The sequence below is a fragment of the Barbatula barbatula genome (genome assembly GCF_947034865.1).
Source record: "Barbatula barbatula genome assembly, chromosome: 1".
NCBI classification, from domain to species: domain Eukaryota; kingdom Metazoa; phylum Chordata; class Actinopteri; order Cypriniformes; family Nemacheilidae; genus Barbatula; species Barbatula barbatula.
In genome coordinates, this window is record NC_136766.1 from 1,808,537 (window position 1) to 1,821,091 (window position 12,555).

General features: G+C 39.2%; 2 protein-coding genes across 2 annotated transcripts; both read left to right on the top strand.

The window, feature by feature from the left end:
* The first annotated feature begins 319 nt into the window (after window positions 1-319).
* On the top strand, window positions 320-8,052 carry cyld3 (cylindromatosis (turban tumor syndrome) 3). The gene is made up of 16 exons (XM_079463545.1): window positions 320-456; window positions 726-930; window positions 1,865-2,140; window positions 2,531-2,908; window positions 3,169-3,274; window positions 3,595-4,097; window positions 4,477-4,642; window positions 4,726-4,867; window positions 4,957-5,079; window positions 5,307-5,398; window positions 5,907-5,970; window positions 6,504-6,702; window positions 6,781-6,889; window positions 7,126-7,244; window positions 7,344-7,551; window positions 7,650-8,052. Exons 2-16 carry the CDS (start codon window positions 748-750, stop codon window positions 7,832-7,834), a joined length of 2,853 nt encoding a protein of 950 aa, XP_079319671.1. The 5' UTR covers window positions 320-456; window positions 726-747; the 3' UTR covers window positions 7,835-8,052.
* A 227-nt stretch (window positions 8,053-8,279) lies between these two features.
* emc4 (ER membrane protein complex subunit 4) lies at window positions 8,280-12,540 on the top strand. Its single transcript, XM_079463668.1, has 6 exons — window positions 8,280-8,468; window positions 9,432-9,552; window positions 9,676-9,790; window positions 9,897-10,050; window positions 11,847-12,007; window positions 12,099-12,540. Exons 2-6 carry the CDS (start codon window positions 9,449-9,451, stop codon window positions 12,132-12,134), a joined length of 570 nt encoding a protein of 189 aa, XP_079319794.1. The 5' UTR covers window positions 8,280-8,468; window positions 9,432-9,448; the 3' UTR covers window positions 12,135-12,540.
* The last annotated feature ends 15 nt before the right edge of the window (window positions 12,541-12,555 follow it).

Here is a 12,555-nt window from a genome sequence, read left to right on the forward strand (position 1 = left end):
ATCTGTCTTAACTGGAAGTATCTTTATATATATATATATATATATTCTGTCAATATATCCGTGCCATTGTTTTGCACTTTCTTCTAAAGCATTTTTATAAATATCAATGTATCAAGGCACTATATAGTCCTGACTTACACTAAGCCGTGTGTGAGAAACTGGGCCTACTTCAGGCTTCAGTATTTGTTCATGTGGAACTGATTGGTTTATATCAAGATCTTAAAAGAAAACACGATGTTAAATTCTCGGAAACAGGAAGCGATGATGATGGAGTCATTTCATCAAAACCAAATAAAACCCCCGGAAATTCCCACACAGCGAAGAACCGCCCACTCCGCAAACTTTCCTCGCGTCTGATTGGCCCGTTAATCCTTCAGTCACCGCATTTCCTAGTTTGGTGAAGTTGAGTGTTTATTGTGTTTTTATTCTTCGTGTTTTACGGTGATGACACCGTCGGTAAGTTCACATCACTTCTCCGCATATGTTCTCATTTAAACGACTTTGTAGAGCAAACTTGTGCTGGTTGATAAACAGCAGGAAATAGCTTCGCTCACTTTACGCGTCTGTACGCAATGTTCTGCTTTAAAGCATTTAAAGGGAATGTTAAACCTTGTTGTACTCGGGGTTAGTCTCTTGCCTTTCACGTGAAACGCGTTTCTTCGGTTTAAAAGATTAAATGTTCGTGTTTTGACTTTATAAATGAGTTTTGTTGCGTGTTGACGCAGGTCTGGACGTATTATCGTCATCATGTCCGGCGACGCGCATCACAGCAGGAGGCGACGCCCCCCGAGAATGTACGTGGTCGAGTCCGACTATAAGGTGCAAGACCACCTGGAAGGAACCATTCGCCTGCAGCGGGGGCAACTGTGTCAGGAGCAGCAGGAGGGAGCGGGGCAAAGGAGTGCAAGAGGAGATCACCTGTGGGTCAAAGTAAGAGACTATACGTCACGTCAACACTATATACTGCGATATGAGTACACAATGAAAACAACTGACATTATATCTGACTATTAGAAACAAGTGGCTGTTATGTGCCATATGCGATACGATATTTCTTTATCTAAAATCAATTTAAATTCTATTACAATATATTAAAGAAATGATATAACCAACATATATTTCACATTATTTGAGGAAAAGAAAAAGCATCAACTACAACTTGAGAAAGTGAACAGACATGTTTTACTTCTGCATAAACAAATCTGACATTTTGTAAACAAACAAATATAAATAAAAGAAATTCTGCTTTGCAAGATTTATTGATTTAACATTAATAAACATCGCTGTAAATACCACCAGAATTAGCCAGAAGGCAATTTTTCATGTGTTGTCCCTGGACAGATCTTAGAATTGTCAACCTTAAAATAAACAAAATAAGATTACAAAAAACTTAAAATAAAAAATAATTAATATTATACACGTTGACACAGCAGAGACACAAGTGACAGAAAGTTTAGTTGAGATTCTTATGCTGACATGTGTAATGTGTTATTATGAGCCATCGAGAAATGCATATTGTGATATGTCGGTAATTTCGATCATTTCTATATATTGCACAGCCCTACATTTACAATTAGTCATTTAGCAGAAGCTTTTATCCAAAGCGACTTACAGATGAGGAAACATTGGAAGCAATTATAACAACATAGGCAACAAAATACATAAGTGCATCAAACTAGTCTATTAAAGCCTAGCACAGTATAAAAAGCCCTAATTTGAGGATATTTATATTTGATTGAGTTTAAAATGAACACAAACACATTCAGGTTGTTTTTACTCTCACCTTTTTTTGTTTCTCTTAGTTTAAATGTCTTGCATGAAAATAAAATGACCAAATTGACAATCTCCCCTTGATTTTTGACAGGTTATTGACAATGGCTCAATGGTAAAGATAGACACGCGTGTGCTCTGTGAGGTGCGAGCTGATTTGGCCGGTCTGTTGGAACCCGTCCATAACCTGGACGAGCGTCTGAAACTTCTGGCCAAACCGCACCGCCTCCAGAGATTGGCATCATTAGCGCTGGGCTCAGAGGTTTGGGTTTACTGGAACCAGGTGAGAGAGTTTGCAGAAGCTGATCTTCGTTTCCGTGGCCCTCTGACCAGAGGAAGCTCGGCTGTTTATTTCGGGGTACAGTTGAAGGTAAGATCACAGATACACAAGGTCAATCCCACATTTCATTGGGGAATTTCTACTTTAAAAAAAAAACGGTTTACCTTGTGTTGTTATCAGATGATATAATAGTTTGCTTAATGCACATTTGTTTTATTTGGTGTGCAGTAAAAATATCTATGCAGCGTCAAAGTAAGATTTTAATGTAAAGTGTGATCATACATTTAAATTCTTATGAAGTGTTCCTGCAATAGATTCAATTCTGCTATTAAGATTAGATTTTTACTGCATTGGCAAACAGTATTTGTTGTTCTTTGTGCATTTGCCACGTTGATAAGAGAGAAAGCTTGCATGATGTGTATAGGATTGAATGATTCAGATTTTTTTCTTTGATTGATGTGTGTGCTGTTGTTGTCTCAGGGTTGGGCAGCTGGCAAAGGCAAATCTAATGGAAACTATAAAGGTCATCAGTTGTTCACCTGTCCAGATGGCTGCGGTCTCATTCTGTCAGCCAGTGAACTCATCGTCCCTCGATTATCCCGCACGTCTAGTTCTGGTGACCACGATCGCCAAACACACCAAGCGAACCAGACTTCATCCAGTAACGGTCATCAGAGTCATGGCCCGAGTTCCATCAACATTCTGTCCCGGGCGGCGGAGTCCAGTCCTCCAGCGCTGTTTGCTGTCGGTCAGAGAGTGTGTTTCACGCAGGATGATGCTGTCCGACGGGGAAGAGTATGCTTCTGTGGACCCTTACCTGACCGGTCCACTTCTGAAGTGTTTGTGGGGGTTTTACTGGTGAGTAAATGGGAGACATAATCAGAATCTTGTAGCACAACTTAAATAGCTTATAGTTAGCGTTGCTGGAATTGAATTTCAAATATTCGTTTTGTGCAAAAGTGAAGAGACCATATTTTTTTAACCTTTAAAGACCTGCATTTTATATCTTGTATGTTTCATTTCTTTATTTACAGTTCAACAGATCAGGATTGAATTCAAATTGTGTTCTGCTATGTGCAGATAATCTACATTGATAATGTGTTTTTGTGTGTGTTCAGGATCATGCTGTTGGATCATGGGATGGAGTTTATAAAAATACTAAACTCTGCGTGATCCCGTCAGCTGCGTTCGGGGCTTTACTCCCGCTTTCCAAAGTGACTGCAGGTAACGGTCATTCACCATTAAACAATAATTCACCCCAAAACAAATCAAAGCTCTGTCAGCGCTTTGGACTAAATGAACACACTTAAATGTAGATTTCTTCCTTTCTGAAAAAAACTAAAGGCTAAATTGACCAACAGTGACCTCTAGAGGTCATCAAAAGAGTCGCTCGTATGACGGCATGTTTCAAATGCATGTGCACGAATGACATCGAGTGTTTTAAGGAAGATCTTCTGATCTTTCTGTCACACATCACACATTTCTGTGTGATGTGTTTACAAAGCGTTCCTATAGTTTGATATCTTTCTTTCGTTGTTTAACAGAAACTGGATCGGAGCGATCTCCTCCACCACCAGCCAATCCCAAAGCTCTTCCAAAACTGCCCCAGTTGCCCCCGTCCAATAAATCTGTCCTTCAGCCGCTGTCACCCACACAAGAGCCCACACCCACCGACAGACCTCTGATCCAACCGTCCATGCTAGTCACGGCTAAAAAAGCCCTCCAGCCTCCGTCCAGCTCTGCCCTCAAAGTGGCTTTGAAACCACCTCCTCTGACCGCACCCAAACCTCCCCTGAAACCTCTCGCCGTCCCACCCAATAAGCCACAGGCCCTGCCCACTTTACCTCCCGACGACCCTTCGCAGTCCATCCATAACGGATTCCACAGTTTTCCCTCTCCACCTCCAGTCGTCGGGCAGAAGGCGCAGCCTGACACGTGGCTAGAAGTGGGTTCTATGGTGGAGGTGAATGACCCACCCCTTTTTGGAGTGATCCGCTGGATTGGACAGATAAGTGGGGTCCCGGAGCCCGTCGCTGGGATTGAGCTGGTAAACCAATGAACTGAAGTTTGAAAATGTTTCTTTTGCTTCTTATGTTTCTACTGAAGTGTCGCTTAATGTTGAAAGACATAACTTTGGCCTCTGTATCGCCATCGCTGAATCAAAGTTATTTTAGTTTTGTTTTCAGTTAGTGTTATTAATATTTTCAGCTAGCTTTAATGTTTTTAGCAATTGTGTTATGTGCTTTTGTTATTTTATTATTATTATTGTATTTTTTTACGTTACTGTTTGAGTTAAATCTATTTATATTTCCGTTGATGTTCCGTTGATGTTGACATTATACAACATCATAACTATAATAACCTTCCTCTGTTTGAAAACTGCTTTTATATTCATGACATCAAACGGTCATTTTCTTGTTGTTCAGGATCAGGAGATGTCGGCTGCCACAGATGGCAGTTATCTCGCCGAACGTCACTTCCGATGCCCCGCAAACAAAGGGCTTTTCGTCAAACTGCGCAATTGTAGACGCGACTCCAGATTTCCTGCGCCGGAGGCGCCCATCAACCAGGTGGACCGCTGCAACTCCATAGGTGTGAAGAGAAATCCACCAGAAGATCATTCATGAGCGTGCTTGTGTGTGTACGTGTCAATGATGTCTGTGAGTGTGTTTCAGCGTTTGCTAACTGGAGCAGTCAGCGGGTGGATGAAAACACTCCTCCTGTGATGGGTCTGGACGCTCGGATGCTGTACGAGGGCTTCAAGAAAGGCATTCAGGGTCATCTCAACTCCTGCTATCTGGACGCTTCTCTCTTCAGGTGTGAGGATAAGCACTTCTGCATTACGCCATCAAATCAGAGTTTTTCTGGTTCATACGTCAAATATGGTTTTTGTTTCTGTCTGGCAGTGTTTTCTCCTGCTGTAGCTCTTTGGATTGGGTTTTGTTCTGGCCCACTGAACCTCAGAAGAATCCTCACAGTAGGAATGCTCAGGATCTTCTGCGCTGTGAGATTGTCAATCCTCTTCGCAGGTACAAACCCACCGGAACCAACAGACGGTTATCATAATTTAATACACATTTTGTTTTGTAGCTTCTAGCAAACTACAAGTACAGTTGTAATGAAACTGAAAACCACATTCAGTAAAGAAACATTTTTTTTTTATCTATAACTGGACAGGATGAAAAAACGATTGACTTCGTTGAAATGTGAATGTAAATGAATGTGTTGAAATGATCCCCCATGATTCATTCTGCAGGTTTGGTTATGTGTGTGCCAGTAAAACCATGACCCTGCGCAAATTACTACAGGCAGAAACAGCAGATGCTGGATTTACCAACCAGGAGAAAGGTGTGTGTGTATAAAAAAGGTTAAGTTATACAGCGGCGGATAAAATTACAAGACCGTTTCAGACCGACTATTTTATTGGTATGTGTTTAGGTGAAATTATCGTTTTGTTTCATTCTGTGAACTACAAACAATATTTCTATCAAATACAAATCTTGTTTCTATTTGCATTTATTTGCAGAAAACAGGTGAAAATAACAGAAAATAGGCTCTGTATTTTTTCAGACCTCTAATACTGCAAAGAAAACAAGTTCAGTTTCCCTTTTAAGCAACACAACAGTCATGTATTTAGGAAAAGTAAAAAAAAATGTATGTGATAAGCTGAATTTTGTTCACAGTTTTCATGTGTTTTGTCGTGCTGTCAGTCTTTCACATTGATTTTGTTGAAATTCAACTGGACTGGACTGAACACAATACATCTAGAAATTATGATTTGAAATGCGGTCTCTTCATTTTTCAGTGGCTGTATAAATGATATACGTTAACCTGTTGTGTGTGCGTGTGTTTTCAGATCCAGAGGAATTTCTTAACCAGCTTTTCCGGCTCCTCCGGGTTGAACCGCTTCTGAAGATCAGGTCAACACCCTCATTCTCTCTGTCTGTTCATCTTTCGTAAAAGTCAGATTTGATTGTGAATGTGTGTATGTTAATGATTTCCAATCACTCGTAAACAGGGCACCCATGCACGCTCATTTATAATTAGCATAATCCCCGCCTATGAATTGCTACACAAATTACGTATCTAGGAATGCTGGAATCATCTGGACTTCATTCTCTGATATGGCAACATTATTGCATAAATGCATAATAGGTTATATGTTTACCAATAAATGAATCAATTAATCTGTGTCAAAAATGACCAGTTGGTTGAGTTTGAGAGCGGTTTGGAAGCTCTGTACGTTTTTCCGGTGATGCTTGGTTGCAGTGATTTGGAATATCCAAGAATAGAATATTTCTGAATAGACCGTTATAAAATGACATAAGGTTGAGTAAATAATGAGGAAATGATCATTATTCTTTAATGGAGACTCAAGGAAAAGACAAACATGAAGGTTTCATATCAAAACACAGTGCAGCTAATTGGATGTTGTGTGTTTGTGTTGTTGTAGGTCAGCGAGTCAGCAACCACAGGAGTGTTTCATCTATCAACTTTTTCCGCCGTCTGTCTCTGCCACTCCATTGTGTCCTGTGGTCTCTCCTCGGTCTCCGTCTCTCTCCCCCATCGCTCTCTCATCTCTCATGCGGGTGGCCAGCATGCAGATGTTACTGGAGTCGTCCTTCATACACTCCGGACTCAAACTCACAGAGGTGAAGATTCACACCGACACGAGGGCAGACAAACAGCTGTCAATCACTGATTTGATTGAACGCATTCCTCATTCACAGGCACCCTCCTGTCTGCCGCTCCTCATGCCCAGATTTGGCAAAGAGTTTAAGATGTTTGACGTGATTCTGCCATCGCTTTCTCTTGACATCACAGATTTGCTGGACGAGAGTGAGAACAATATTCTTGCTTTTGTTATTTGTATTGTTGTATTTAAAAATGAATGTAAATCTTTATTTTAATTGTAATAGAAATCCTTAATACTGTTTTTCATCATTAGTAATTTATCAAATTTTTTCAATAATGTTATGTGATGATGTATTTATTGCATCATATTAGATGATTAAATATTGATTAATTCATTACGTCATATTTTATTTAATTACATCATATATTTTTCGCTGCAGCTGTGAGGCAGTGCAGTATCTGTCAATCACTGGCTCAGTGGGAGTGTCTACAGTGTTATGAGGATGATGACATCACACCAGGCCAGTTAAAGCAGTATTGCAACACCTGTAACACACAGGTGAACACACCTACACACACACGTGCAGTCTGAGCGTGGGCCGTGAAGGCTTTAAACACATACACTTACACCTTGAACATCCGTCTCTGTCTGTGTCAGGTGCACACGCACAGGAAACGACAGGCACACGAACCCACCCTCATCAGAGGGCCACAGGGATCATGGGAGGGACCAGTGCACTGTGTCCGGCAGCTCATGGATCTGTTCGCCGTCACGTGTATCGAGACCAGTCACTACGTCAGCTTCGTCAAGTACGGCCCGCAGACCACAGACTGGCTTTTCTTTGACAGCATGGCAGACAGAGAGGGTAATGTTGTATTGAGGTTTTTCACCACTAAAAGCACAATGACTCTGAACGTTTAGTAAGAAAGTATACAAATGTGATTTCATGGTGTGTTTTTGCAGGAGGAGAAAACGGTTTTAATGTGCCACAGGTGAGAGCGTGTCCTGAGGTGGGCCGGTACTTGAGTCTGTCAGTGGAGGAGATCGCTCGACTGGATGCCTCGACGCTCAGAGAGCCCGTCCGCCGCTTACTGTGTGATGCCTATATGTGTTTTTACCACTGTCCAGAACTGAGTCTTTACAAATGACACATATGCACAGGTCTACCACGCTCGAGAAATGAGATTTAACAAATGTTGAACATTCACAGGAGTCCCTAATGCTTTTGCAATATTGGGCACTATATAGATGTACAGAATATGAAGAGTGATGATGTGTAAATAATTCGAAAAGATGTTTTAAACAGTATGCATTATACTGTTTGTTTACAAATGTAAATCTGAAGCGTATTAAAATTGAACGTGTATCATTTGTTGTGTTTTTAAGTGCTCTGTCTGTCATACTCCTAAAATGCTTCTCAGCACACGTAAAATAGCATTAAAATTACAGCTTTATTAAAACAATATATTTCCTTCAAATGAACATATTTATAGTTAGTAAACATTATCTACGAAAATATGTTTTTATTTGTATATCAATTAAAAAGCGAAATAAGTGTCGCATTATTTTAATAACATTCGACCCTACAGAAGAAGAGTCCGCTTGACGTCATCTGCTGGGGACGGAAGTGACGCTGAATCGTCATCAACTGGTGTCCGTAAGGAGAGTCGCTCCTCTGTTTATTACTTTACATTATTTTATGGATAAAACATAATTCACCGGATTATTTACATATTCGTGACACATCTGTCACCTTTCCACGCTCGAATTGATCTTTGACAGGTGAGCAAATATGAATCGAACATATTTCCCGTTATCAGCAGACGAAATGATGCTTTACAAGCGATGACTGGAATCAGACAGTGAAATGTGTTTGAAACTCTTATGTATATATATAATGATTTACTCGAACTAGACCCTTAAATGCACTAACGTGGTTATGAATGTGTCAATGTCTGTTTTTGGATAGTGTTCATACATCTTGGCTCAATTGACTCAAAGCAACAGATTTATAGACTGAAAATATGTATTTTATTGAAATATATCAAAACATTTTAGATTTATCCAACAAATTGGTATATAATGTAAATTCAACTTTCAGTTTTTTAGAGGGGCATTGGCACAGACAAATAAGACAAAAACTTGATATATATATATAAAATAAACAAACTAACAAATAAATACAAATAAATAAACATTTTGAATAAACACCATATTATTATACAAAGGGGAAAATTGCATAATAAATTATATTCATCAAATAGATCTAATAAGATTTAAGTTTTTTTAATCTTTTATTTTGGTAGGGGGTTTAGAAACCTACATTTGTGAATTCAACATTTTGCTAGCAAAAGTCAATTGTTTATCAAAAAAACATTTTTGACCATCTTCTTCATAGTTGCCATACTTAAGATCAATAAGGGAAACACTCACTTCAACCACCTTTTTCTCCTTTAACCATAATTTGAATTTTCCCCAGAACGCACTAGAACATTTGCAATTAAGTCAAATATGTTCTGTATTTTTCTGGATATAAATGACAACAATTTATATCAATAAATCTTTTCTTTAGAAACTCTCCAGATGGGTAGATATCATATACAATCTTAAAATGAATTTCTTTAACTTTAGGTTGAATTGGGAACTTTAAGTAAAGTGGTTCTGATGTGTTTCAGTAATTTGTTGTCCAAGAAAATATCCAAATGATGTCTTTCAGACCTATAAGGTATGATTGTTTTTTTGCAGGTGTTTTAACGTGCAGTATGACATCATCAGGTAGTCAGGGGGGTGGAGCTTTGTCAACGAGAGGCGGAGCTGCAGCGAAGAGAATGAAATGGGCTTTAGAACTGAGTCTAGGCAACAGCAGGTAATTCATCACATCTGATGTTAAGACATGTGAGGGTGGATTCCCGCATGATGTGACCTTCGTATAAAGCCGTGTCACTCCAGGTTTGACTTTTGGTTCGGTTTTCTACTTCTCTTTGATCAGGAACCGTGGGGACAGGCAGAGTAAAGAGGGCGATGTGATGTATCCTGTGGGATATTCTGATAAACCCGTCCCGGACACCAGTGTACAAGAGGCCGACCGCAACCTGGTGGAGAAGGTAAGGCCATTTATCTTCAGTAAATATATCAACTCTTTGAGCCCTGGGCAGACGGGTGGGGGTGAGGAATAAAACCAGGTCTTATTGGAGATGTTTTGTTCTGTAGAGATGCTGGGACGTGGCTTTGGGACCGCTGAAGCAGATTCCCATGAACCTCTTCATCATGTACATGTCGGGAAACACCATCTCTATCTTCCCCATCATGATGGTGTGTATGATGGCGTGGAGACCCATCCAGGCGCTCATGTCCATGTCAGCCAGTGAGTATCTCCATTCCCATTACACACTACCATTCAAGTTTAGGGTCACTTACTCATACGTTATTTTAGAATTATAGTAAACTCATCAAAACTACAAAGTGATGCAAATGCGACTTTGGGAATTTACAATATGTTGTGATCAAAAAATCTTCGGTCCAAGGTGCTTTTTAAACTGACCTCTTACTGACTGATTTCTCTTCATTATTAGTGAAAGTGAAAGTGACCTATTTGTCAGTTATGATGACCCATACCTCAAATGTGACCTCTGCATTTAACCCATTCAGAGAGTAGTGAACACACGCACAGCAAGTGGTGAACACACGTACACCCAGAGCAGTGGGCAGCTATCACTGCAGCGCCCGGGAGCAAGTAGGGGTCAGGTGCCTTGCTCAAGGTCACCTCAGTCGTTACCTTTTGGTAACACTTTACAATAAGTTGCTATTTGTTAACAATTACTCAATGCATTAGCTAACATGAACTAACCATGAACAATACTTTTACAGTATTTATTAATCTTCATTCATGTTCATGTCAGCATTTACTAATACATTATTAAGATCAAATGTTGTCAGTGTGAATTAGTTAATGCACAATGAACTATCAGGAATAACATGACCTAACATTATCAAGGATTAATAAATGCTGAAAACTAAATTGTTTATTTTAAGACAATGTCAGCAAATGTTAACTAATAGCACCTTATTGTAAAGCAGGGGTCTTCAACTTCTTTTCTTTGCGGGCCAGATTCCAAAAGTATAAATAGGATGCGGGTCCGTTTCTTACCATATCATAATTTCTTCTGTTATTTCTTGTATTTTCTTCCTTTTGTGCTATTTTTGTTGCAGTTACTTATTGGTCATATATTAAAACACACACATAATAGTGCATTCAGTATTTTTGCCTTTTTCATGATATTTTATTTAAAAGGATATTGTCTTTTTAGTTATATTTTATATTACTGAATGCGTTAGTTTACCTAAATGAAATTGGTGTTAATTTACTGACCCACAGTACTTCCAAGATGTATTTTTCAAGAAGTTATTTGTTTGAATTAATAAGTCAAAAATGCTAATACATTTAGCACAAAAGGAATAAATTGGCATCTTATAAAGCAAATCAATTGGTCTGTGCAAGAAACTAAACGCTATTCAGCTTTCCTGTAGCTCAGTAATAAGAGAGTGGCGTTAACAACACCAAGGTCGTGGGTTCGATCCATAGAAACAAATGTATAGGATAATGCAATGTAAGTCGCTTTGGATAAAAGCGTAAGCTAAATGTAAATGCTATTATTACATCTTTGTGGGAATTCCTATCACATCTTCGGCAGATCCTTTGAAGTGCAGGTTCTGGAGAGTGATGAACAGCTGTTTTTAGTAAATATGAATGCAGTCATGAAAACAAGTTTTCCGCTCATCTGAGACAACAGATCACGTGGTGCACCCTTCCTGCAGTTACGTTCAAGGGCATAAGGGGCGTTTAGGAATGCGACCTATCACGTAATCATATGAATATCGTACTTTAACTGAATAACTGAAACAAAGGTTTCGTATAGACCACTTTGGATGATGTAAACAATGCTTATCCAAAGCTGGTCCAAATGAACTTCCTGTTTCAGTTTATTTTAAACCACACAATGTCAGGATCCAAAAGTGCCAGCTGTAAAATGTAAAAAATTCAGTCTATATACAATATATATATATAAAAAATGAGTGTTTTAATGTGTGACATGAATTACTTATGTCTACAGTAATTGTTTTAATCTCAGAATTAAAGATGTAAGTGTGTGTGTTTGACAGCGTTTAAGTTGTTGGAGAGCTCGAGCCAGCAGTGGTTACAGGGTTTGGTTTATCTCATCGGGAATGTGCTCGGTTCAGCACTGGCCATCTACAAGTGTCAATCAATGGGGCTCCTCCCCACACACTCGTCTGATTGGCTAGCGTTCATAGAACCACCCCAGGTACGTGAATGATCCATAAACCTGTTTCTGAGTGTCTGGAATCCAAACAGATGTGCTGTCTTACACCTCTGCTTCTTTATTATGTCCACAGAGAATGGAGATTATGGGCGGAGGGATGATCATGTGAAGAACAACATTTATATCTCTCACACACACACACACAGCTTAACATATTTAACACAAGGCGTTGATAAATGATAGTTTGTGATCTTTTTTCTGTTCTATTAAAACCAGTTAATAAAGTTTTCTGCTGTGATCTTTAAAGTTGGATGTATTCATCCTATGAACTGAACTCTCTTGACACATTTCTATCCCACAGAGGTGACGAAAGGAAATTCTGATATTTAAGAATGAATTTATAAAAGGATGATAATCTCACACATCTATCATCTTGTTCCTCCTAACAAATCATTCAGTTTGGTTGTGATGCTATCACAGACATCTCTTCTGATTTCTGAATGTTGTGTGCTCAAACATGACATAAGCACCGAGCCGAACTGAAGAAACCAGTTCAACGGCATGTTTATCATTTCAAAACAAAGAAAACA